This window comes from Abrus precatorius, unplaced genomic scaffold (genome assembly GCF_003935025.1).
Source record: "Abrus precatorius isolate BTA unplaced genomic scaffold, Abrus_2018 Scaffold11, whole genome shotgun sequence".
NCBI classification, from domain to species: domain Eukaryota; kingdom Viridiplantae; phylum Streptophyta; class Magnoliopsida; order Fabales; family Fabaceae; genus Abrus; species Abrus precatorius.
This window is the reverse complement of record NW_020874303.1, coordinates 26,142,874-26,168,771: the sequence shown is the minus strand read 5'-3', so window position 1 is coordinate 26,168,771 and position 25,898 is coordinate 26,142,874. Positions and strand designations below refer to the sequence as shown.

Here is a 25,898-nt window from a genome sequence, read left to right as displayed (position 1 = left end):
TAAATGTCATACTAAAAATTTATGACATTAAAAATAAAATTTGACTGTCATAAAATTATAATTTTAATTAAAAATTATAAAATTTTGAAATAAAATCGTTAATTATTGATTTTGTTAAACAATATTTTTTTCACACATTGATCACAATCTGGAAGACTATTCTAGTTGATGGATAATGATGCCTGCATTCTTTCTCTATTTCTCTTTAACCAAAACACACTACCATGGTGCCTTTTCCCTCCCATGCTTGCAAACCCAAGGATAACGAACACACCAATATGTACATTACTCATTAAGACTTGTCCCACAAGAAACCAAGAATAAATAGAGAGTTAAAAGTCAAGGATTTTACTAACCTAGCTCTTAATTGCTTATATTAAAGCAATTTCCTACAGCAAACCCTCAATTATCTATAAGGTAGTAATTTTTAGGTACAAACTATAAACATGTTGTTGATTAAAATCAGTTTGATAATTGGTTAATGAAAAACAATATGCTTGTGAAAGTGTGTACATATAACATTACTTCTGCAAATATTGAAACTGAGAAAAATGGCTAAAAACACTTTTTTTAATATAATTTTTTATCATCCTCTTTATTATTAGTTATTTTTTAAAAAAATAATAAAAAATATACAAAAATATTAAATTAAAAGTAAAAAAAAGATTTACGTAATTTTATAATTTTTAATTAATACTTAAAGATATTAAATAAGGTGTTGTTAACATTTCTCTTGAAGGAAAAGTATTTGTACCTTGCACTTCTCCCCATCGTGTACCAGTTTTACATAACTTTTAGAACTAAAACAAAATAGCTTAAACGCATCCACATTTCAATAAACATCACTTCACATCATTTTTATTGATCAATATCAAATTTATTTAACAAATATCATTCACCCACTTATTTCACTTTTCTTGCCGCAAAATACCCTATTGTTATTTATAGGTACATTGTTGGTCAAATGAATTTACATGAATGAGAAGTTTGTGCAGTGCTTTGAATGGAAAGTGTGCATCTAATGCCTACCATTGCTCAAACAAAAATGAAAATAACAAATCATTACACCTTACAAATTTCTTCACAATTTAAATCATAAAATAATCAATTGAATGTAGCACCAAAAAACTAAGAAATCTTGACGACGAGCATCACTTCTTAATCGTACGATGCAAGGAAAGGAATGACCATCGACATAAAGGCATCGTATGAAAGTGTAGCTGAACCGGTATAACGTGTGTCCTTCTCCTTAAATTTATCAGTAAGACCCTGAAAAGTGCAAAATGTAATTAGCATTGTGACAAACACATGCATGCATACAAGGAGCAACACTTGCTTCTAAGAACAAGTATTTCATGACATTGCTCATTTTTACACATTGAAATGAACAAATGATGTTCCAAAGCGTTCAAGCCTTCATATTTTTCTTCTGTATGTTTTATGGGATTCAGAATGTGACCCTAATGTTTATTTCCTATCACATACCACATAATGAAGATAATGCACATTAATGTAACAACAGAAGGAATGAATAAGAAACACAAATGAGAAATAAAGAAATTAGAGCCACGTCCATAGCTTCAAAAGATCGTTGAGTTTTACCTTGATAATCATCCCACACCTGCATACATCAAAGAACAGAACATGAGATACACAATGAAAATTTCAAATAGAGCAAAAGCCAATTTGGTTCTTGAAAGATTTCAGAATATCAATTTGGTGCTCCAAACATTACCAACATCAAAATGGTCCTCAAATCATTATTTATCATTACATGGCAAAAGTAATTTTTTTTTTTACTATTTTGCTGAAAAAGAAGTATCATTCGAGGGCCAGATTGATGTTATAGTCATACAAGGATCAAATTAATGATCCAAAAATCTTTCAATGAGCAAAATGAAAGTTTACTCTTTTCAAATCAATAAGACTATAAAATAAGCATTTCAAAGATAAAGATAAAATGTCTTACTCGACAAAACAGTCAAAACCAAGTTCAACCCTCCTAACACTTCCATCACCATACTTGGAAAGCAGAAGTTGTAGCACCGAGCCAGGTACCGCATAGCCAATACCATACAGAGCATCTCTTAGTTCTAATGGATCAATTTTCCCACTCCTGTCTTTATCGTATCTCTCAAATATACCCTGCAAGTGAAGTAACAAATTCCAAGGGTGAGTTCTACTATTAAACTTCATGTTAAAATTTACCCAACCAAAGGTGTACAAAGCATCAAAACACTTATCACTAACAAAAAACCTTAGTTATTATACAAATGTGACAATTCTTGCTTAGTGACAACGTAAAAAATTTCACATCTGATCAAATATAAACTATAGTCAGGAGGATTTACATGAACAGGATAGAACACTTAACAACGTGTGATTCAATGACAACCGCTACCAATAGCTCTGGTAATAGAACACTTAACAACTATTAACGTGTCATTCCTCTCACAGCTTAGGATTTTGGGATATGAGTGGTTTAGAGTTGAATTCTTATAGAACCAAATGTTCATGTGAACAGTTTAAGTGATTGGTAATGTTAATTCGTGTCAATCAAGTATGAAAGTCCATGTTATTAGGCCATCAAATTTGATGCCCAACATTAATGTGTTGTATGGATGTTCCCATTAGTTGAGCGGTTTTTCTAACCTGAGAAAAGTTGCACAGGATAATTTAAATGCTATAATTTTCAATAAAAATGTATTCTATATAATTTCTTATCTTGTTCAATGTCGTTAAAGTTAAAAAAAATGGTGAATTGAAAATTATTGACAAAATTTGACACAAGAAAACATGTTTATTAATTTTGTAGAGAATATAGGAAGAATGAAAAAGAGACTCACTCGCCACCGGCCAAGGCAATTCCAAAGTGCTGCAAATTCGTTTGGTCCTGTGACAGCACAAGCAATTGGCAGTTGACATCAATAAAATTGAAGAAAACAAAAATAAAAAAGTAGAAAAAAAATGGAAGAGAAAATATAAACCAATTCTGAGGGGTTGTTGTGGATGCTTGAAGAGAAACATGAGGAGGCGAATAGTCCTGAGGTTGAAGTGGTGAAAGGCAGAAGAAAGAGCTTGCTGCAACTCACGCTCATCGATGAAGCCGCTTCGATCTCTATCGACCATCTGAAAACTCCTAATAACATCTGGGGGTGTTCCTGGTGGAAAAGTCGAATACCCAGAAGAAGAAGAAGAATACGCAGAAGCATTGGGTGTAGCATAATGATTGTAATTAGAAGTGGGAGGAGCATTTGAATATGGAGGCTCCTCAGGCGCAGAAGGAGCGTAGGAGTGAGATTGAGAATGGTATCTACCGTAGGAAGACATGGCAGCTTAGTTGTTGAAGGAGAGAGAGAGAGAGAGAGAGAGAGAGAGTTATAACGGTACTTTCCAGAGTAGTTTCGACCTTGGAGTTGCGAACTTAGGCAAACATGTTTAAGGTTTCTTATTCTATGAATCTTTCTTATTCACGTAACGACAGAAAACCCCACACGCCACGACAAAGTAATCAGCCAGGGCGGTGGTCAATATTGCCGTTGTCGTCTCAATACTTATCCCAAAGCAAAATATATTTTATAAGAATTTCATTAAGAATCTACTTTTATTTCCAATATGATATTAATTTAAGAAAAGTTTATGGCGTTTAATTAAATTTTGTTTGTACTTTTTAATATATTTTTTCAGAAACTGAAAATCAAATCTTTTTAAAAAAATTAGATGACCCTTAATTTTTTTTTTTGTGATAAACTGATAAGTGAATATTTACTTTAAAAAAATTAAATATTTTACGATGTTTCAATCATGATAAATAGATAGAACGTACTGTATGTACATATAACATAAAGTAAATCATAGTTAGAAGTAATTTCACTCGTTGAAAATTATATTTGTCTGAAAATCATGGCGGCGAGCTTTGTATTTGTTGATATCAGGCCCAGTTGAACCCATTAATATATAACAATAGGCCCAATATCTCCAAGCCCAGTTTGCAAAAAGTTAGCAAAATCCACTTGTCTCAGAAACAGCCTTCTAGTTCTACTCATTCATTGCTGCATAGCTCTTGGACTTGTCTTTTGTATGGCCTTGTTTTATTTTCTACATATAATTTTATGGTTTTATAATTTAATTACGGACTTTTATTTATTAAAAATGTCTCTGAAAAATATATTTGTTTGATTTATTATCTTTTCAATGCACCATGATTTAGTTTATATTGAACACCTTATTTTTTTGTTTTGTTTTAAATAGTATTACTTAAATGTAACTAATTTTAATTTATCCAACTGCTAATATTTTTTTTCTATAAATTTGCAGTCATTTTTAATAATTATTTTAATAGTTGATTCATATAATTTATTTTTTCACCAAATTTTTAATCCTTTTTCACATTTACCCTCTTTCCTTACATAAAGCCCTTAATCCTCTTTCATGTTTATAAATCTTCGCATTGTGTCCAGTTTCATTGATGACAATTATTATATCATTTATTTTTTTTAAAAATAAAGTGTTCATTGCAAGCTTTACTGATTTATGATTGGACAAAAAGTGACGTGGAAGACAATGGCGTGCTATGCAGAGGATTAGAGGAGTATCGATTGATGGATTGCTTTGGGCATTAACAATTAAAGATTTTGTGTCAAAACTAAACGAGAAAGGCGTAAATGAAGGAGATTGAGAGTTATTCGAGTGGTAGAGATAATTCTAGAATAAAATAAATTGTATTCCAGACTTGTAAAAAATCTTGTTAATTTTAAATGAAAATTAATTAAAAAAATTAGTTTACACACTTTTAAAATAATAATAAAAACCACTGTAGATCAATTAAGGAGGGTTATTCCATCTTTAATTTGTGTGACAAATTAATACAATGATAACACATGATTAATTTTCATTATAAAATGTTATGCACCGTTCCATTTTTATAATGCGTAGAATTTCTATAGTCTAGTTTGTCTTTGTCTGGGTAAAAATTTATTAGGCCTTCGATTTATTTTATAGATTTGTATCTTGATTTTTAAGTAACATAATATATCATATATATATATATATATATATATATATATATCATGTGAGAAGAGTGAGAATAATAAATCTAAATTTTATTATCATACATCAACAGTCAAAACTAAAAAAGCTAAGAAATCATGTGATTGTTAAAAAAAATTAATTGACATTTAAAAAGTTCACAGATTTATATATATATATATATATATATATATATATATATATATATTTAAGTCTTAAAATCTTATAATGGAAGTTGGTTGGTACTTCTCACTCTCACCTCAGTGTATAGTTTTCATATGTCAATTCCTTTTTAACATAATAATGTGATATTATTTATCCGCGTGAAAGGATGGAATGTTATTTTGTGTTAAAAGGTTTCAACCTCTTGAGTTCATTTCTTACCAGTTTGTATATCTGTCTTCAGCTCTACTCTTAGTTGCTGTCTCTCTCTCTCTCTCTCTCCACTCTTACTTGTTCAACGCTCCACAACACGCAACATAAAAAAAAGAACTCAGTTAATGATTCTCACGTCCCACATATCCTACAAACACAACTTTTCTTCAATCAAACTCCAACTCAAAACTGTTAACATTGGCATTTTGTGAGCAAATCTTTGTGGTTTCGTTTTTTATATTCCAAGTAAAGGCCTTTTTCATTGCCAGCCATGATCCAAGTCCTCCACTCTCCACCCCATTTTGCTTCATCACAAAGAACAACAACAAAGACAAGGACACCCTCAACAACCTCAACCTCTTCCTCTTCCTCTTCCTCTTCATTCTCTTCCCATGCTATTCTCCGACCACACCTTTCTCTCTTTGCTTTTCTTCTGACCCTTCTCAAGAAGAGTCTCACCAACTGCAAGCACCTTTGCTCCCCCATGGACATTGGCTCCCCCACTAATGTGCGCCATGTTGCACATGTCACCTTTGATAGGTTCAACGGTTTCTTGGGTTTGCCCGTTGAGTTTGAACCTGAAGTGCCCAGAAGGCCTCCTAGTGCTAGGTAACTCATACATTGACATAATATATATTCATTGTTATCATCTTAATTCTTAAGAGAAAAAATTATGTATTTTTATTTTGGAATTTTGTTTTTTTGCTTTATTTTGTTTTACCGTTTTGTTTGATTTTCACATGTAGTGCAACTGTTTTTGGAGTTTCAACAGAATCCATGCAGCTATCGTTTGACTCAAGAGGGAACAGTGTGCCAACAATTCTGCTATTGATGCAAAGGCATCTCTACGCTCAAGGAGGGTTAAAGGTTGATCACCTACATTGATTTGCTTACTATTGGATGCAATATGCATGAAACGAGCAAAATTATAGTTCTGCTTTATATTTAACTATATGGGGGGATTTGTTCATTTTGCAAATGATTACTTTGATGGTTCTGCTGGGTTAAAGGGTTGATTTTACACATGTAGGTGGAGGGGATTTTCAGAATTAATGCAGACAATGGTCAAGAGGAACATGTCAGGGATCAATTGAATTTGGGAGTGGTCCCAGATGACATTGATGTACATTGTTTGGCAGGACTAATTAAGGTACGGCATTGCGAGATGATTGCTTCTGTTTACTCTGTTGATGTACATGTTTATGGATGATTGTTTGGTGAATTGATCTGATTGATCATATTGACTAAAAAAAGTTTCTTCTATGACATGACAATTAGTTTGGCTTGCAGAAATTATTATTTTTTGTACTAGTTTCAAAAAAGCGTGTAACCGATAATTTTCTCTTACTATAGATCTAACATATAATAGACTAATAGAGTCATGTGTGCATCGAATTGATTTAACTTGTTGATTGGAGAAAAAAACAATTTCAAACAGTTATTTGTCCAAGTCTAACAAATGAGACAAACAGTCATCATTTCCAAATTAATTACAAAGTGTATTTCACCGAATAGTACAACATTGCATATCTAGATTGTTTTACGGGATCAGATGAACAGTAAACCTGTTATTATTTTATTATTTTGCCATGCAATATTTGGTTTACAGACTATCTGATAAGTTGGAAGTCTTGAACATCCTGCAGTTATGAGGGGAGGGTATATTGTCACTCTACAATACTAGTGTTTCCAGTCTATAAGCTCTATGGTCCTTTGGCATCTCTTATAATCCTGTACTATTTATTTGCCAAGACTTTTAATATCACCATTCTTTTGCGTATTTTAAGTGATTTGTAAATCTTGTATTTTTTTTTATTGTTCTAGACAAATTTCTATCGGCTTTCCATTCTACCTATATCATATGCTGGTCAATTGCATCTTTATCCGCTTCTGCTTCTGTCTTAACCTTCCAACTTATTTACTGCTAGCCACTAACAACCTGCAACTCGTCTCTAGGACAAATATAACAAGTTTGACTTCTGGTTCATGAAACCATAGCACTACTTAGTTCGAATATATCACTCTTATAGTTCATGAAACAAGTAACTATCAGACTCCATTCCCATTTTATTACATTCTTATATAACAAACCATCTTGTTTACTAAGTGATATAAGGTAAATGCTATGAAACACTGCTTTTGTAAGTGCTACTTACAATCTATTCTTTTTTTTTTTTTTTGGGAATAAAGATGTGTAATGTGTTATTACATACTAGATAATGTAGTTTGATATTCGTGTACTTTTCAAGGCTTGGTTTAGGGAACTTCCTACGGGCATTCTGGATTCGTTATCACAAGAGCAAGTAATGCAATGCCAGACTGAGGAGGAATGTACTGAACTAGTGAGGCATCTACCTCATACTGAAGCTTCACTCTTGGACTGGGCCATCAATCTGATGGCTGATGTTGTCGAACATGAACATCTTAATAAGATGAATGCACGCAACATTGCCATGGTTTTTGCACCAAACATGACTCAGGTGTGTTTAAATAGTTTTTCAATTCTCAAGTGCTTGAGGGGAAGAAAAAATGTACTATATAAGTCCAAAGTATTTTATGTCTCTACTTTATTAAATTTCATATGGACATCTTTTGAAATCCAATTAACGTTTATTTTGGGCACTATTTGTTTGATATTGGTCGTGATCATTCTGACAAACTTTTAACTTTAATGTGTTGTGTTTTTCCCAAGTAATAAAGATGCTAATGTGATAGTTGATCTATCGATGGTACAGTTAGAGTCAATGAAGATATTTGGTCTCTCTGATTGCAGATGGCAGACCCTTATACTGCATTGGTGTATGCAGTTCAAGTAATGAACTTCTTGAAGACACTTATATTAAGGACAGTGCGGGAGAGAAAGGATTCTGTGATAGAATCTTATCCTAGATTATATTTAGAACCTTATGATAATGAAAATAATATACTTTCGGACTCCTGCCATCAAGATATTCCAGCAGAAAATCTAGAGACTCACGAAAATTTTGTTTTGGAGAAAACTGTCTTAGAATGTTCGTCTGAATCTCTCCAGAACAACATTTCAACTGGAGGAGAGTCTAGCAATTTGACAAGCTCTTCTGATGATCTTGTCTGCAATGAAGATTTGTATTGTGAGTTTCCACCAAAAGGAAATGTGGGGAAGAGTAAAACTGGCCAATCAAGTAAGTCCAATGCTAGAAAAGAGACCAAAAAGACCAAAGGCCAGCAACCTATGATCCATCAAACGGTGCCTGTTGAGAAAAGGGGAAATGGGAGTTTGAACTGCATAGATTCAAGATCTGAGCAGATCGAAGCCTGATGGTAAAAGAAGCACCAAGTGTAAATTGATTATTAGACATTGTGGCATTGTAAGTTTGTTTAAGCCTGAAGTTGCAAATTGCTAGGGAAAGTTTGTGAAACGCTTCCTTTATGTTTTCTCTATTTCCTATGCTTGTATAACTTATCAGATTTAAAAAGTAGCACTATGATCACACTAACATTTATGAAATCTCATTTCTGTGTGTTTATTCGTGTTCATAATTATTCCGTAATCATAAATTCATCTTTTGTTGCACTTTTGAATGTACTTTCGGACCCATGCTCAGCTAATTTGTTTTCCTGCCAGTGCTTGGCTGGTCCAATAAGTTGGGCATAATCTTACATGGCTAAGATGAAAATAATATGCACGCCACACATTTAGGTCTAAGTGGAATCTTTTTTTTTTTCCTGGACCAATACCATAATAGTGGAATAGAACTTTACAACAAACTTTCAAAAAATTTGTATGATTGATTTGGGAGGCTTCAGGTCCACAAAGGTAGAACAATGCCATGACATTTTATGGAGGTGGGAAATATCACGAGGAAACAAAACCACAAAGCTATGATTCTTTAAAGAAAACGTTGCATGCTATGATGCTACTTTCCCACCAAAACGCATCTGTGTCTTATTTGTATGTAAATTTCTACAAGGGATAAGGCAGTGAAAGGGAGTGCTAAGTGAGAACCAACCATTTTCCTAGAAAAGAGCGGGCAAGTATAAAGGATTAAACCGAATATTCCTCTCGCTCTTTCCACCAATGATAAATAATAATCACAAATGGTAGTGGTAGAACAAGAAGGCAAGCATGCAAAAGTTCTTGGTTTGTGGCAATTCTATTCTGTAGCCTTATCCTAGTGCTGAAAGAAGAATGTGATGTAGAAGGAGATTCCAAATTTAACCAGCAGGACAAGTGCTTTAATTAGTGAACAAACCCATTAATTAGTCCATCACCAATTCCCTATAAAACAATGCTTATATGAGAGTGCAAAGTGCAAAATAGATTCATCTTTAAGGACACACCTTGTGTATCATTGCAAGAAAGATAATCCCGTATGAACTAAGTTTCAGTGGTCTTATCATCCTTAAATTGCAAGACTTCAACCAATGCTAACTTGATAACGTGGCACTAGATATCACCACATGACGTTGTACATATAGCATGCCACGTTGTTCAATCATGAAGTGCCACTTGTTTGGCTAACAAGTGGAAGTGGTTAATCAAATTTGTAGCAACATTTAAATGTGTTAAAATTCAAAGATTGGAGTTGAAGGGTGTGAGTGCAAGTAGTATCCCCGTTCACATCAGTGACTCTGGACAGCACCATGGTAGGATCGAATCATTGCTCAAAATTTGCCCTTCACAATCCAATAAAGTTGTGGTCCTTTCCTGTCCCTAAATTCCTTCCCCTATGGGAACTTCTAATTGGATCTTCATCAGCACGGGTAAGGTCATGGCCATACCATTTTAACTTCTATGTATTTAGACTCACCATCTTCATAGGCAAACTCATGGTTATACCTTTTTCAAAGTATTTAGGTAGAAGCCTAGAAGGTCGAAAGGTTTGTTGCCTGATGCAATTAATGTATTACACCCAAGACTGGGTCTGTGTTTTGGGAAATACCAAGCCATCAAGGCATTTCCATGACGGTGGATTAAGGGTAACTTTCAAGTTGGATTAATTATAATAAAGGTGAGGGTACCTAGAAGACTTCAAGAATCGAAACCCGTAAAGTCTATATATACATATATAGACTTTTATTTGACTTTTTCAATGAGTGCGTAAATATATAATAAGTTTGATTGAAATCTTACTTATTTCTTTATTTTGTTAAAGAAAACGATCAAGATAAATCTCACCATAATAGTTAGTTACTTAGGACTTTTATGGCCACCAAATCCTGGCCAAGCTACGTAGGGTATATATATATATATATATATATCATACCAATCCAGAAAATAAAATTAAAAAAAATCAGAACTTCCTACTACATAATAGCTTCCTCCCCTTGATTTTTTTCAGCTCATGCTATTTTCGTGCCTCTTTACCCTTTTCCTCTCCCTCAACTACCAAAAGTTAGAACTTAGAACCTTTCCTCTCTTTGTGTGTTGTTCTATACAAAGTACCAACTTATAGAATACTGGTTAGCAAGCAAACCCATGGCAACAACTTGTGGTGGCCTGCAACACATCTTTGATACCCTATTGCCAGAAAATCCAACACTGCTTGAATCCCTCTCATGGAACCAAATAAAAACAGTGAAGTCCATAGACCAAACCCCTTCCTTCACTGAGATATTTGGAGAACTCCATTTCAAGGAGAGTCCAGTGTCAGTGTCATCACCCTCATCTTCCCTCGTTTCTACTACATCATCAGCACAAACAAACCGCACAAACCTCAACCCAAATGAAGACACTGCATCTTCTGATATTAGCCAAACACCATCTTCAGCATCTGTTTCAACCACCCCAAAGACAAACCACACCAACAGGCACAAAAGTAGTGACAGCTTCTCATCCTTGAGTTCAGAAAGTTTGCACCTATGCACGGAGGGTCTTGGTTTTGAGAGCTCAGATGATGTTGAAGACTTAAAGAGTAGAATGGATGAAAGTTGGGAAAGATATAAAGAGAAAGAGGGTGTGAAAAAACGTGTAACTTCAGAAGGGGAGTGCAAGAGGGGAAGGGTGAATGGAGGGGAGTACCCTCCTCCCATTTCATGCATAGGGAGGAGTGGAAAGCCTTGGGTATGCTTCAAGTCCTATAGGAGTAATGGGAGATTTATCCTCAAAGAGATAAGGATACCCTCACAGGAGTTGCTGCATGCTTATAGAGAGAATGGGAGGTTGAAGCTACATTTTGTTCAACCTGATGATGAGTTTATAGAAGAAGAAGATGATGATGATGATGATGTAGAAAGTGTAGACGAGGAAGAAGAAAATGATGGTTGTGTAAAAGATTATGCAAATGAGGAAAAAGAGATTGATGCACAAGTGACTAGTAACTCACTTGATGAAAGGCAGAAAATTTGAATGTTCAAAGTCATTTTCTTCTCATTAGATATCAAAAAAACCGAATCTGTTATGATTTTCTACTCTTTTCTTCTAAAGATTTTGTTTTGTCTTCCATTATTGGCGGACTAACAAGAAAATAACAATGTTGTATCAATTTTGTCCCGCGCGACCTTCATCCCTTGTAAATGAGTCAGGTCCAAGTTATTATGTTTCTTACGTGAGGTGGAAATTCGAGGAATTTCACATGAGACCAAGAGGAAGTAAGAGGGAGACATGGAAAATGAGCAAAATGTATCAGAACACTAAGCTAATTTTAAGTCCCATATATTGTTATCTTCAGACTCTCAAATTAGCTATCATATGAAGTTGTTGCAGTTTAATGAGTACTCTCAAGTTTCAGTATTTGAAAATATAAGTACATTTCATCCCTAAATAATTTATGATTTTTTTTTATTTCATTTCCTTTTTTATCAAACAAGTTCTCCAAAAATTATTATTTTTGTATAATTCCTCTATTAATAATTTATTACTTTTTTTAATATTTACCAATAAAATATCTAACTTTACTTATATACAAAATATGACATTTATATTTTTATTTTTTAAAATACAAAATATTTATCGTTAATAATGTCACATATTACTTATGTTATATCTTAATTAAATTATCTACGAGTTAATTTTAATATATGTAAATAAATAATGAAATAAGTTAACAAATTATTAAACAAAAAATAATTCGTGTCTTGTGATATTTTAAAATGTTTTTATAGGTATTGTACTAAAAAATTGTACCAATAAAAAAAATACATGACCAATTATAAAAAAAAAATTATTATATATAATTTATTATTAAATAAAATTATCACTTAAATATGTGTTTAAGTATTATTAGTTAAAAAAAATTATACGGTATCTTAAAAGTACTATAGAATTTATTAAAATAATTTTAAGGGACTAAATTAAAAAAATCACAAATTTTAAAAAATATTAAACTTTATTTAAGCTAAAATTTAATAATAATAATTTTTTTTATCAGTCATACTAATTTTATTTAATTCAAATAGTCAAATGTTCAATATAATATTAGATGTTGGAATTCTAAACTTCAAAAATATTTTTCAATTCAACGACATGCGAATTCGAATATTTCATTAGATATTTGAGTAACTTAGGTTAGCTTATTTTGAGACGTGTAATTTTTTCAAAATTACAATTTATTCTTAAGGAAAATTTTTTGAGACGTGTATTTAAAAAAATTGCACATTTTTTCATTTGATTGAAAATATTAATGATAAAGATATTGCAAACTCAAGCAGTATTTAAGTCGGGAATTTTTTTTAAGTGGTAAGAGGTTCTCCAATTACCTTTTGTAAATATCGTTTCTTTGATTTTTATTATAAAAATTACTTTTATTTTCAAGAGTTTTTTAAATGGATTTTTAAAATATTAAACTAAACTAAACCCTAAACAAATAATTAATTAATCAAAATTAATAAAAAATATATATACATCATAAATTCATATTGGGTTATGAAAATATCTATAATATAATAAATAAATGAATATATTTATTTATATAATGAATAAGTAGATGACTTATTAATATAAATCTTACAATATATATATATATATATAATAATAATAATAATAATAATAATAACAATTAATATATTTAAAATGATTTTGAATTTTTTATATTTAAAAAATAATTATTTCTTATCAACAGAATAAAGTATCTTAGTCTACGTTTTATCCTTAAGCCATGAAAACCCAGTTAGCATTATTACATATATGGCACGGCTCAATCAATTGAACTCACATGTCCCACGGTTCAACCATTTGATGAGCTGTGACAATTAATATCTGTTTCCAATTTCAACTGAGTAGCTTCTTATCGCTTGTGATTTCTCTGTCACCTCAATTTTATATCACCTATCAGTTTTTGTACATAAATCTTAAAGGTCAAAACACAACCATCTACCCTATAACACTTTTGTATTGGAAATTGATAATTACTTTTGGAAGAAAAATTAATGGATAATAACTTTCCTTCATTCTCTTCCGTGAATGATTAACAACCATCTCATTAATCTGTCAATTTTGAATTTATATGATTCTGTGGCAATATTGTTCTTACTATTTAGCATATCTCTGGTAGATGATAAAGTCGCATTCAGGAAAATGAGCTTTCAATGTACCATTACAACACTTTCACATCCTAATCAAATATGTGATGGTACGAGCATAAAATGATTAATGGGAGCACTATCTTTATTCGATAATGGGGAGGGCTCAATCTAGGTTGGCAATGACATTGAGCCATGCAACTTAGAACCACTTTTTCTTACCGCAGAAAATACGAAGGTAAAGTAGGATAATCATGAAATAAATCAGAACCATAATCAGTAATAGAGATAAGATTGCGAAAGGGACACTCCATACTCAAAAAGAAAAAAAGAAACACCAAGATAGAGCACGTAATATGTGATCCAGGACCATGCTATTTTAGATAAAATTACGTGAACAATGAGCTTAGTAGCTGCTCATATTCATTTAATGCTTAAATTACATACATAATACTTACTAAAAGAAAAGTCAAATCAGTTCACACTAAATTATGACTTGTTGAAACAATGAATGCTGTGTCTTCTTGAAATAGCCTTTTTCCTTATAAAAATATTTAATTTTTTTTTTTTTTTTTAAATTTACCTGTGACTTTTCTGATATATCACAATTCCTTTAACACAGATGTTTACAGAAAAAAGAAATTTGTTAAAGGTTTTTCTTTAATCCCCATATTGAGACGTTACCATTTAAGAGCCAATAGCTATCTTCAACAAATTGACATCCTATTCCTGCTGGCCGATGATTCTTTCTTTCAAACTATGAAATAAATAAATTGAACAATAATTTGGTGTTTTACTTAAGATAAATCATATCTCGCGATGAACAATAACCAACGAGCTCTTTATCTTTAAATTCAGTACAAAAAATATAAATTCAAAAATTTTAAAAATACTTAAAATAAAATAAAGTTTAAATAATTTTTATCTTTGATAACATAATTTTTTTTGTTTTATTTTTTAAAAAAAAATTATAATTTTTAAATACTAATATTTAAAAAAAACAAACTATAAAATATCATGATTTTAGAGATAAGAAAATATACTTAAACCTTAAAATAATAAAAAATGCATAGTTAATTTAAAATTTTAAAAAGAGAAATTTACAATATATTATTTTTTAAGGAGGGGAGAATTAAAAAAATTAAATATTCTTATAAAATATATTTTAATTTATTTAATATATAAAGAAGGTAGATAATCTATATATTTTGTTGACGAATATGTGAAAATTACGAGAGCAGATATGGATATCTCTTTGATTTCTTTGCATGAAAACGAATTTAGTGCAATCAAAGATGCTGCAATTATGAGCGACAAGTCCTGTGGTATAAAAATAGAACAAAATTTTGGAACAGCTGTAAAATCCTTTCGGCCCAAACATAAAGGAAAAGAGATACACACAAGATGTCAGATTTTTAAGGGTATATTTGGACAGAGAATTTTAGAGGAAGAGGGAGCGAAAGATATATTTTTTAATTTTAAATTAAAAGAATTATATATTATATAATAAAAAATACATTATTAATATATTAAATTTTTATTAATATATTAATTTAAAATATAAATTTATCTCTTTTTTTTTTATTCCTTCTAAGACTCCTGTTCACAAATAACTTTTAAGGGTATCTAAGTATTCGCAGTTTAAAGTAGACTTAATCTTTTTTAATAAAATATTTTCCTTACACATCAGATAATTTTCTTCTTAACCATAACTTTTTATATATTTTTTTAAATTTTTAACACCCACTTTATATTCAACTATATTTTCTCTCTTTTCTTATTATTTAACTCCTTCTACCTAAAGTATATATGCCCTAAGAGACCGTTAAATAATCATTTTACTTTTTGTTTGTCGCATGAAAGGCAAGGGGAATACTACAAAACTCCACCAAATCTCTCTCTGATCATTTTTCATCTCCTTTCTGTGTATATTTTAATCGAACTTTCTGTATTATGTTTGACACATTTTAAAAATTAAACAGAGCAAAATATGAGATTATAAAAGAAAGTTTAAATAAAGTTTTGATACATATGGTATTTTTATATGTAGTCTTTTTTTTTTAATCAGCTTAATTATCCTTTTAGTCCTTGTATTTTAACTTATGTATAACTAAATACAAGCAACTAAAATTAGAAGAACAAAAATTATACATATAGTAAAATATAAGAACAGAAAAAATATAATCAAACCTTTTTAATTTTTAAACAAGTTTTATAAAAATTAATTTTCTCTTCTAGACAATCCTTTTATTAGTAATTCATCACTTTTTTTTTAAATATTTTTTTAATTTTGTTAACTCCAATCTTTAAAGTTGAGTTTAAATATTCATAAATAAAAAAAAATTTATAAAAAAAAATACACAGTTATTGTATTAAAGTTATAAAAATATAATAAATATTTATTATTTTAATAAAATTTAAATATTATTGACTACTAACAAAACTTATATTTCTTTAATATCTAACTTAATTCATATAATACATCATAGTGGATGATGATATAAAAAACTATACTTCCATTTTTTTAATATTTTTAAATCTCAATTCAAAAACTCTAACTTAAAACCTAAAATATTTTAAAAATAAAAAATTATAATATTATTAATGACACATCTCAGTTAGGTTACATTTCAATCGAATAATATAAGACAACTTATACATTGTGTAAACAAAAAAAAAGTTAATAAATTACTAATAGAAGAATTAGATAAAAATAAACAAAAATATTTTTTGAAGAAAAAATCGTAAATTTTTAGGTGACTAAGATCTTATTTAAACTGATTAAAAAAATTGTATTTTTAGTTTCATTGAAAAAAGATGAAACCAAAGGAAACAAAAAACATCTATTTTGTTTTGATGGCATACCAAATGTTACCTAGGTCTACATCAGCTACTGCATCCCTAGTTCAGCCAGATATGCTTTAAAAAAAAATGAATGATGTAACTGAAAATACAAAGCTAATGGGGACAGCCACTGAACAAAACACTTGAAAAGGAAACACGTTTAGGAAACTTTCAAAAGTTCATACATGGTGTGGAACGATTCAAATGAATAATTTATGTTTAAAGTGTACTAAAGAACAGCAAATTAATTTGCTCTTGATCTTTAATTCCACACATTTATTGAATTGAATGGAATTAGAAGATGACATTTTGTATTCTCCCTTGTTCTTGCCTTCTTGGTGTGATAAAAGCTGTGGAAGCTTGTAAAGGCTTAAAGCATCCCAGGCACCATTGTAAAGCAGTTATAAAGTAAAATGTTTATGTATCACAGGATGAGACTTTTGCCATCTAATGTTAAAAGCACCTTATATAGATCTGGACGCCTATCACGGAATACCCCCCAACAGTTTCTCATGGATTTGATCTTGTCCATATCAAATTGAGCAATTAGAACAGCTTCCTCTTTATCATCAGCTATTGAAACAATTTCTCCAGTAGGTCCTGCTTGTCGATAGAAAAATTGATTAAAGTTTATATGAATATGAATGTGGTAAAAGTACATAATCTTTTAAATGAAGGGCTTTCCCTTACGGGTAAATTTAAAAGGGGTGCTTCCATGCAGAAAATAGAACAGTTCAGTCAAATTACCTGCTATGAAGGAGTTTCCATAAAATGTTATCTCACTTTTTCCATGCTCAGTCTCTATTATCTCCTTTCCTATCCTATTTGAAGCCACAAGAGGTACCTGCATTTTCCAAAATTAATTTATCCAATTCGTTGGAAAGTTTTAAGCATTAATGATTACACAAGCGGTTGAAGCTCATGACATGTATAAAAGAGATGATCAAATAATAAATTTCCATCTCACTGATACATACTTTAGCATATATATCTTGGATTTTTCTATCCAACAGTTATTGCTGGAGGAGTTCAAGATTAGGAAATCGAAACTGCTGTGAGCATAATAGACTCACACAGATATATAAGCAAGAGATAGCACAATATGCACCTTATAGACACATTATAAATGATAATATATGTTGACAGGTAACTATTAACTAGTAAACAAAACCTACCAAATTGGCCCCAGCATGTCCTTGCATTACTCGTTTCCAATGGTCACGAGAATCAATGCTTTGATCATGAGGTTCAGATCCAATAGCAGTAGGATAAAATAAAATCTCAGCACCTTGAAGCACCATTGCTCGGGCTGCCTCAGGAAACCACTGATCCCAGCAAATAGCTGACATAAAAAAAAATTAAAATAACAATGATGGAAAAAAAATGGTTAACTTCAATTTCTTATCTGAAAGAAAGATGAAAAATGCTGCTTCTACAATGTGTTTTATTTCTTTAGCAAAGCTGAAGTTCAAATTGGGAAAATATTTTTTGATAGATTCTTCATTTTTCGGTCTGTATAGAAATCTTGATACAATCACACATTAAAGGTTTGAGTATCGGAAAAAAAGAATAGAATGCAAATAGTTCATAATAGTTTTAAGTTCTTACCAACTCCAATTTTAGCAAATTTAGTCTGGAAAACCTGTTTGTCAAAAGCCTCAATGTTACATGATGTTCTCACCATTCATCAAAGGGAACAACAAAACCAAGGTCATTCAAAGTAGTGAATATCAAATAAGGATATCTTAAGCACTCACCTTAAATCCAGTGTCACCTAAATTAAAATAGAACTTTTCCTCATAACCTGTAGGGGAGATTATTTGATGAGTTAGAATTGACAAATAATAAATGACACATGAAGGACTTGAATATTGCATACCTGGTCCATCTGGAATGTGGGACTTTCTATAAATCCCGAGATCAGTTCCATCAGCATCAATTATGGCTATTGAATTATAATGCGCATTGTTTGCCTCCTCAAAGAAGCTAACTGGTATGACTACACCTAACTCTTTTGCAAGTTCCTGCATCCTACATTACAAGCATTAAAACAAGAATAATATTCAATGCAGGATGCTGCACATAAAAGATAAAGCCAATTTTTGTTCCTCTTCCCCCTAGACAGCACCATGATATGGTTCCAGTCCATTCAGAGGCATGCAATCAGCGAGTGAGAAGAAGATAAAATAAGTCACTTTTTCAGTTCTTTTACCTCAGAATTGTAGGATGGCCCTTATATGGCTTAGCTCTTTGAATGAAATCCCCTCTTTGTGCCTGACAGAAGTAATAACCTTCAAAGAGTTCCTGAAATTAGTCATGCATCATTAATATAATCCAAACACAATATCCATCAGGCTTTTTCATCAAAACAAATGAGTCCAGTATAATCACTATCTTTACAATGAAAGGACACAGGAATCTGTTTCTTCTGTTTAAGCATCAAAAGTCATAAAATTCCCTTTTGTCGGTCAGTAGTTTCAAAGCTAATAAATTCCAGTAAAAACATTTTGTCAATGTTGGCAATGACAGTCAAGAATCAGCATTATTAAGAAATCAATATTAAATATTTAGTGTAAGTAAACTATGTATAAGAGATTAAAAAATAATGCAGAAGTAAGACAGTAAGTTATTCAAATCTAATCTAAATTCCATTTTACAGAAACATACTGCAGAAGAACAATTCTGCTTCCTGTTTAACAGATTCTTTCACAGTCTCACTAGATTTGTCATCTAGCATAGTTGGACTCAAGTCAAAGCCCTTGACCATAACCTGCTAAAATTTGTAATATAGTTTTGTAGTATTCATGGTAAAAATAGTTAAAAAAGAAATACCATCAAATAAATGGTCTTAAACAACCTACCTAGTGAGCTATAAATAAGGGAAGTCACCTTCATGTGAACTGATAACCTAATTGGATCTATGTTTCTAATCCCCAACCTCAATATTTGCATTGTTAATTTGGAGTTTGCTCCTCCTCAGTTTGCCTAAAATAAAATCACTTTTGGTTGAAGTGGGGAAAAGTTAATCAAATGGTTTGAAACCCAAGGAAGGAAAGAAATCCCTTTTGCACATATTCATAATCTATTTCAACTTAACCTTACCAAATAATTAAAAATGTTAATAAAAGATTGTAAGGCACGGTACTAGATCTTCTATAATTGATATGTGACATAAGCAGGAAGCACTTAATATTCAAACCTGAATGAGAATGATGTTTGCACCCTGTTTATGTGCAGCTCTAATTAGCCTGTATAAGAGCCAAAAGCATCACATAACATGCATATAAATTTTATTTCTGTCATTGATTAGTCTATAAATTATCTCTTATTCACTTAGACAAAAATTAGGAACATAAATGTGAAGCTCAAAAAGTTTCAGTTAGAAGCAAAAACAGAATCCAGAAGACAATTGAATTGACCTTATACATCATAAAACAAAAGGTCTACCAAGAAACACGTTCCTATCCTGCACCATGGCTAGCAGCAGCCAGCAAGAATAAAGTTGAGCATTTGAGAATATGGTAGGATAGAAACCTTAACCGCTGATCTAAAGTAAGTTCAAACAATGAACAGTACAATTTTAAAGCACATATAAAGATAATTTATGGGCAAACCCTTGTTTTAGTTTGTAAGTGTCATTTACTTTAATCCCTGACCTTATAATTCACTTTAGTCTTTTACTTTGTAAAAAATCATCCATTTTAGCTCTTTTCTGCTTCATTTTCCCTTGTCATTTTGCACAAGAAAAGGAATAAAGTAAATGCTGTTTTGGAAAGTTAGGGATTAAAGTGGGAATTTTGTAAAAGTAGGGGCTAAAGTGACTGTCGCTTACCATCCAAGGGATTAAAATGAAAGTTTGCTCGATAATTAAAACAAGAACCAGCTATTTACACAAACATAACAGTTATTTCCCAAGCAGCAGAGAACAAGTATTGATTTAATCACAGTCAAGGTTGTCTGTGTGCTCCAACCAAAAGAAAGTTGTCATATGCAAAACCATTCTAATGTTTCTTTTGAATGCGAGCGATATTCGGCGATGAATATGAAATCTTTTGACCAGGGCAACTCATAAACTTGCAGACCCTCGTGACCTAGTTCAGGATTCAGTGCATGAATTGGGGCTCCAAGGGTGAACAACCCCAAAATGAACTCAATTTCAAGCATGGAACTTTTTTACAGTAAAACAGGAATAAAGATGAAATTTATACCTCTCGGCGGTGGCAACATTCGTTGAGACATCGTCGGTGCAAACAAACTGAAGAGCGGACACAACCACGTTCCTCCCCTTCTCCATCAGCGGCAGCAACGTAAGGAACTGAGAATTTGTGGAGACTGCAGAGGATATTGTTCCTTTATTCACTTGGGGGATAGCATCGAATGCATGATTTACTGAACCCAATATATTCCGCCACCTTTTTAGACTACATATAATAATCACTAGGAGAATGTATTTTACTTTTACTCCAACCTCGAGATGTTATAACAAACAAATTGTTTCTTGAATTTGAAATTTATTCTTACACCAGATTTTTATTTAATTTAAATATAATTTATTATTTTATTAGTCATTATATTTAATTTAAATTTTAGTTCATTTTTTAAATAGGACAAGTTAGACTAACCTATTTTTGGACAGATTTCTATTAAGTCAAGTTAGTAGCCTCGATTTATCACCACTAATCATATCTTTATATGTATCTCCTCCACCTCCTTTTTTCTTCTCCCTTTTTATTTTTATCTTTTTATATCTTTTCTTCTTTCTGTTTTCCTTATCCCTATAACAACAACTTCACCTCCACACATGTTCTATATTCAGAAATAAAGTTTCTTTCCTCCTTGCTAATTTATCCATTCACAAGTTACTATTATACTCTTTTTTTTCTCAATGCTATTTGGTTTCAAAATATTGAGACCTTCAAGCAATTAATGCGAAATCAGTCGTTATAATAGTTTTTCAATTGAAATTTAGAAACAAATTTGAAGACAAAGAAAAATAAAATAAAAAGATAAGAAAATGAAGAAAGAAGAAGAAGAAAGAAGTGGAATAAATACAGATAGAAATCTAAAGATAAAAACAATGAACAATATAATAGAAAATGATAAAATTTTGATGAAATTTTTAATAAAAAAGACATTTAAAAATATTTTTAGAAGATAAAAAAATTGAAATGTACTTAAAATTGGTTGGAGGATGAAAAATTTTACCAAAACATTGTGTTTCAAAATATGACAAATATATTTAATATAAAAAATAATAATGATATTTTAATGAAACAGTATAATTAATATAACAAGAATAGTAGGAATATAGTAGTATGTTTTAGCACTTTTTATAAAATATTTTATTTTTACTTAAAATTTATTAAAAGTTATAAAAATATATGTACGAATTATTAAATTAGAGTGAGATCTAAATAAATTTTAGCTAATAATAAAAATATATTTAAAAAATATATTATTAACATTTATTATTATAATACATACAATCCACAATGTTTAAATAACAGATTTTTTGTGTGTCTACAGTTAGATAATAAGCAAATAATAAATAATAATTTTTATTAAAAATTATATTAGTTAATGCTATTAATATATTATATTAAGTAATAATTTATATTTTTTTATAAAAAAATTATTCATAAATTTTTATTGTGTGTTTTCAGATAATTTTACAAAAATTGTTTAAATAATATGAAGCAAATCATAATGCAAAGTCTGATTGAACAAAAGCACAGTTGGTATGGAGTAATTCAAGGTTTTGAGGGCATGCCATGCGAGCAAGCTTCTCCAACTTCTCTTGCACAGCTTTCTACAACGTCGATAAATATAAAGAAGTTGAACAACGTATAAAAATATCTATATTATTTACAAGAAAAAGCTTTCAATAATAAATATAAGAGAAAAAATTATAAATAAAAGCTAATATGTTATACAATAATTTAAGTATATTAAGTTATTAACAGAATATACAAATGCATAACATAACGTGTACAGAAGGTCTAAAATAAAACCAAAGATCAACAACACAGAACAAAATAAACAAATCATTTAATTTCACAACATATACAGAGGATGCATAGAGCAACATTGCTATAACAGCTGATAGTTCACTTCTTTGTTACTGTTAAGTTTCACATGCATTGGTTCAGAGAGATTAGATTAGGACAAAATTTATACGTTATTTTTTGGATGATTATAATTACTGTTTACTAATTAAAATTATATTTTTTTTAATAAAAGATTTGTACTTAAATTTTATCACTTGTTATGATAAAATTCTAATTTTTATTTGTAAATAACAATGATTGCACCTAAGAAAATACACTTACAAGATTAACACGGTACTGAATCATTCGGCCAAGGATATTATTATATAGGAGAAAACATTACTACAGATCCCAACTTAGGATATTATTATGTAATCTGTATCATTTTTGCTTGTTATGTTGTTTTAGATTAAAGAAATTTATAAAATTCGATAAAGATATGCTTCTTTATTGAAATTTTTTTTCAAGCTAATGATAATTTTGCATTTAAAAAACTTGACCGATTGGCAGTGTTAAGCAACGAAAGACACCATTCTCTAGTTTATGATAATGCCTTCCCTTTTAGTGTGGTTAATTTTGAGTATTAGTTAATAATGTGGTCCGAATGAACAGATACGTGAAACCCATTAGCCAGCTGGATCTGATGTTTACAAAGATCGTTCTTGTTGCAAAATTTAAAAACTTAGAAGGCTTACAAAGTAGAATATGCTCCAAACTCCTCCAAAATAGCACGGTGCGACGAATTTATGATCGTTGTTTTGTTTTTGCTGTTTTGTTTTGTAATAATGGAAGTGATGATTGGAGGATGTAAGGAAGACAATTTAATATTTACAATATATCTAGACGCAATTTGGTCTTCTTCATTATCAATTTTTGTGCTTTGTTAGCCTTTCCTGCTTTTTGGTTCCTAAGTATCTATGATCAAGATCATTTATTAACTTCATACAGTACTATTCTGCTCAAGGAAGAGCTAGTGTTCAACTAGTGGGTTTGATGATATCAAGAATATACTTTCTACACTGTGAAGCAATTATCAAATTTAAGTACACTTTCTACTTTCTTCAAGAATATACTTTATACGCGTCCAAATTTAAGTACCTAATACAAACGATCATATAATCTCGGACTACATAATAATTTTTCTCTTATATAGACTTTTAATAACAGTTTAGAAAGCAAGTCAAAATAAATATGAAGTTACAAAATATTCCCCAAGTTTTGTAAAATTTGGATGTCTTAATCAAGATTTTACGTTTCATGGTTATGATAAATTATTAAATTTAAAAGCCATTTAACAGGTTCAAAAGAATAATTAACTTTTTAATACTATGTGGTTGGACTCGAGCATGTAAAGCTACTTTTTACATAACATTCTTGTGTAAAAAAGCTACTTTTTACATAACATTCTTGTTGACATGCGCTTCCATCTCTAACAATTATTTGATGCCTTCCACTAGCTAAATGGCACAAAAAACAGCACCAGACCACAATAAAAGTTACTTTGAAATCTCCAGAGTTGTTATAATATGTAAGGCCAGCAAACAAGCACCACTATAAATACATAGTTCCTGAAATTCAATGCACATAACCTTAGCTCAAACTTTCAACCTTATTAGATAAATATATCCTAGCTAATTAATTATAATCACGACTTCCATCACCTTTAAGGTGCTGACACTGATCATGTATGTTTTTACCATTGTGCGAATACCAATGACTTTACTATTCAGGGTTGCCTTCAAGTGGGATTTGTGGACACAACCAATAAGAATATTCACTCAGACACTAATACCCGGTGACATGTTAATGTTTCCAAAGTGCCTTGTGCACTTCCAATTCAATGCTGATCCTCAGAAACTTGCTGTAGCTATTTCTGCCTTTGGTAGTGCTAGTGTCGGGACTGTGTCCATTCCTAACACTTTTTTTAACACAACCATTAACGATCATGTCTTGGCTTTGGCCTTCAAAACTGATGTTGCCACCATTCAAACTTTGAAGAAAGGCTTTGCTCACAAAGCATGATAATGGGTAGAACTTACCACCTTTAGTTCCACAATGTGACCTTTGCTTGCTTTGTTACTTATTCTTCAAGTTACATATTTTTTTTCTTTAATTATTTCTTTCTCACCATCATCTCACTTATTTGCAGTCCAATAAATAGTTCTATAAGATGGTGTGAGATGTCAAATGCTTGATCTAACTAATGTTATCAATGTCTGAAAATACAATAAAGAACTTTCACGTGTTACCAATTTCCACCTAACGTGTAAGATTTATTTTTTCTTTTATGAATATGAAGTTAGTAATTCCCACGTGGACTCTGTTTCAAAACACAGTAATGACATAACATATAATATACTTGAAAAATCACAATAATATATATGTCAAATGATGATGTTACTATAACTTATCCATTTTAAATCTTGGTTATTATGCATAAATGATGGATTAGTCAAATCTTGGCATAAAAGGCAATACTACAACCATAAAAAAGAATCACTTACAAACTCAATTTTTTTTATCACTCTCTTTTTTCCCCTTTAAACATTACAAAGTTAAATATAAAAAATGCGTGAATTTTTTCTAATAAGCTTATTATGTCATCTAAATATATGTCAAATAGACGAGAATTTTGAAAAAAAAGGAAGGGAAGGTATATTTTTAAATTTTAAATTAAACTAAATATATCATTTACAATAATAAATGCATAATTAATATATTAAATTTATATTATTATATCAATTTTTATTTTTTATTTTAAAAATATTATTTTTAAATATATTTATTTAAAATATAAAATTTGTCTTCCATTTCTCTTCTCTCTCCTCCCTAAAAAAAAATTAAAAAAATACAATCATTTTGTAAGCAATTTTTATTTTCAGTCTGTGAAATTTACTGATGCAAATTTTCTTATCTAATAATTAGTAAGTTTAAAAATACATAAAAATTTTCTCTATGTAACAAAAAACAAATAAAAAAACTCTTTAAATGGATAAATAAAATAATACTTTTTAAATTTTAATAAAAAAAAAATTTTAAATTAAATGAAATAAACATAAGCTTACTAACTTTAGGACGAAGATAATTTTAACGGCATCACATTATCGACGTTGATGTGTTATTAGTTGCCACGCCCAATTATAGCCAATAAGAAGATTAAGATTC

The 25,898-nt window shown here is 30.4% G+C and overlaps 5 protein-coding genes across 8 annotated transcripts; 3 read left to right on the top strand and 2 right to left on the bottom strand.

Moving 5' to 3' along the window:
* Positions 1-834: 834 nt before the first annotated feature.
* Positions 835-3,508, bottom strand: LOC113855083 (probable calcium-binding protein CML48). The gene is made up of 5 exons (XM_027486548.1): positions 2,988-3,508; positions 2,847-2,893; positions 1,970-2,145; positions 1,603-1,621; positions 835-1,269 (listed from the first exon to the last, which is right to left on the bottom strand). The coding sequence occupies exons 1-5, from the start codon at positions 3,328-3,330 to the stop codon at positions 1,159-1,161; spliced, it is 696 nt and encodes a 231-aa protein (XP_027342349.1). The 5' UTR covers positions 3,331-3,508; the 3' UTR covers positions 835-1,158.
* A 1,964-nt stretch (positions 3,509-5,472) lies between these two features.
* On the top strand, positions 5,473-8,772 carry LOC113854665 (rho GTPase-activating protein 5-like). Its single transcript, XM_027485807.1, has 5 exons — positions 5,473-6,012; positions 6,150-6,270; positions 6,434-6,553; positions 7,653-7,883; positions 8,177-8,772. Exons 1-5 carry the CDS (start codon positions 5,675-5,677, stop codon positions 8,699-8,701), a joined length of 1,335 nt encoding a protein of 444 aa, XP_027341608.1. The 5' UTR covers positions 5,473-5,674; the 3' UTR covers positions 8,702-8,772.
* Positions 8,773-10,751: 1,979 nt separating this feature from the next.
* On the top strand, positions 10,752-11,929 carry LOC113854666 (protein FANTASTIC FOUR 3-like). The gene is made up of 2 exons (XM_027485808.1): positions 10,752-11,079; positions 11,161-11,929. Exons 1-2 carry the CDS (start codon positions 10,862-10,864, stop codon positions 11,729-11,731), a joined length of 789 nt encoding a protein of 262 aa, XP_027341609.1. The 5' UTR covers positions 10,752-10,861; the 3' UTR covers positions 11,732-11,929.
* A 4,660-nt stretch (positions 11,930-16,589) lies between these two features.
* Positions 16,590-21,083, bottom strand: LOC113855026 (N-carbamoylputrescine amidase). 4 transcript variants are annotated; one of them, XM_027486458.1, is made up of 9 exons: positions 20,106-20,240; positions 19,886-19,934; positions 18,899-18,990; positions 18,566-18,717; positions 18,444-18,490; positions 18,295-18,328; positions 17,862-18,028; positions 17,434-17,530; positions 16,590-17,286 (listed from the first exon to the last, which is right to left on the bottom strand). In XM_027486458.1, exons 4-9 carry the CDS (start codon positions 18,714-18,716, stop codon positions 17,111-17,113), a joined length of 672 nt encoding a protein of 223 aa, XP_027342259.1. In that variant the 5' UTR covers position 18,717; positions 18,899-18,990; positions 19,886-19,934; positions 20,106-20,240; the 3' UTR covers positions 16,590-17,110. The 4 variants fall into 4 exon arrangements, with proteins under 4 accessions (XP_027342259.1, XP_027342260.1, XP_027342257.1 ...); XM_027486459.1 differs by having other exon boundaries at positions 16,820-17,286; positions 20,134-20,235; XM_027486456.1 differs by lacking the exon at positions 20,106-20,240 and adding an exon at positions 20,895-21,080 and having other exon boundaries at positions 16,833-17,286.
* A 3,363-nt stretch (positions 21,084-24,446) lies between these two features.
* Positions 24,447-24,755, top strand: LOC113855933 (germin-like protein 9-3). Its single transcript, XM_027487562.1, has one exon. It carries the CDS (start codon positions 24,447-24,449, stop codon positions 24,753-24,755), a length of 309 nt encoding a protein of 102 aa, XP_027343363.1.
* Positions 24,756-25,898: the final 1,143 nt, after the last annotated feature.

What these genes read in the sequence shown, in the direction of transcription:
- LOC113855026 (XM_027486456.1), bottom strand. Translation starts at nt 20,980, where the DNA reads ATGGAGAAGGGGAGGAACGTGGTTGTGTCCGCTCTTCAGTTTGTTTGC. An exon ending in GACATGCTGGGGCCAATTTG is followed by an intron (nt 17,531 to 17,861) that starts GTAGGTTTTGTT and finishes TGGAAAATGCAG; the next exon opens with GTACCTCTTGTGGCTTCAAA. An exon ending in TGGAAACTCCTTCATAGCAG is followed by an intron (nt 17,287 to 17,433) that starts GTAATTTGACTG and finishes ATCGACAAGCAG; the next exon opens with GACCTACTGGAGAAATTGTT.
- LOC113855933 (XM_027487562.1), top strand. Translation starts at nt 24,447, where the DNA reads ATGACTTTACTATTCAGGGTTGCCTTCAAGTGGGATTTGTGGACACAA.
- LOC113854665 (XM_027485807.1), top strand. Translation starts at nt 5,675, where the DNA reads ATGATCCAAGTCCTCCACTCTCCACCCCATTTTGCTTCATCACAAAGA. An exon ending in ACGCTCAAGGAGGGTTAAAG is followed by an intron (nt 6,271 to 6,433) that starts GTTGATCACCTA and finishes TTACACATGTAG; the next exon opens with GTGGAGGGGATTTTCAGAAT. An exon ending in TTGCACCAAACATGACTCAG is followed by an intron (nt 7,884 to 8,176) that starts GTGTGTTTAAAT and finishes CTCTGATTGCAG; the next exon opens with ATGGCAGACCCTTATACTGC.
- LOC113854666 (XM_027485808.1), top strand. Translation starts at nt 10,862, where the DNA reads ATGGCAACAACTTGTGGTGGCCTGCAACACATCTTTGATACCCTATTG. An exon ending in GTTTCTACTACATCATCAGC is followed by an intron (nt 11,080 to 11,160) that starts ACAAACAAACCG and finishes TTCAGCATCTGT; the next exon opens with TTCAACCACCCCAAAGACAA.
- LOC113855083 (XM_027486548.1), bottom strand. Translation starts at nt 3,330, where the DNA reads ATGTCTTCCTACGGTAGATACCATTCTCAATCTCACTCCTACGCTCCT. An exon ending in ACAACAACCCCTCAGAATTG is followed by an intron (nt 2,894 to 2,987) that starts GTTTATATTTTC and finishes GTGCTGTCACAG; the next exon opens with GACCAAACGAATTTGCAGCA. An exon ending in ATTGCCTTGGCCGGTGGCGA is followed by an intron (nt 2,146 to 2,846) that starts GTGAGTCTCTTT and finishes CTTCACTTGCAG; the next exon opens with GGTATATTTGAGAGATACGA.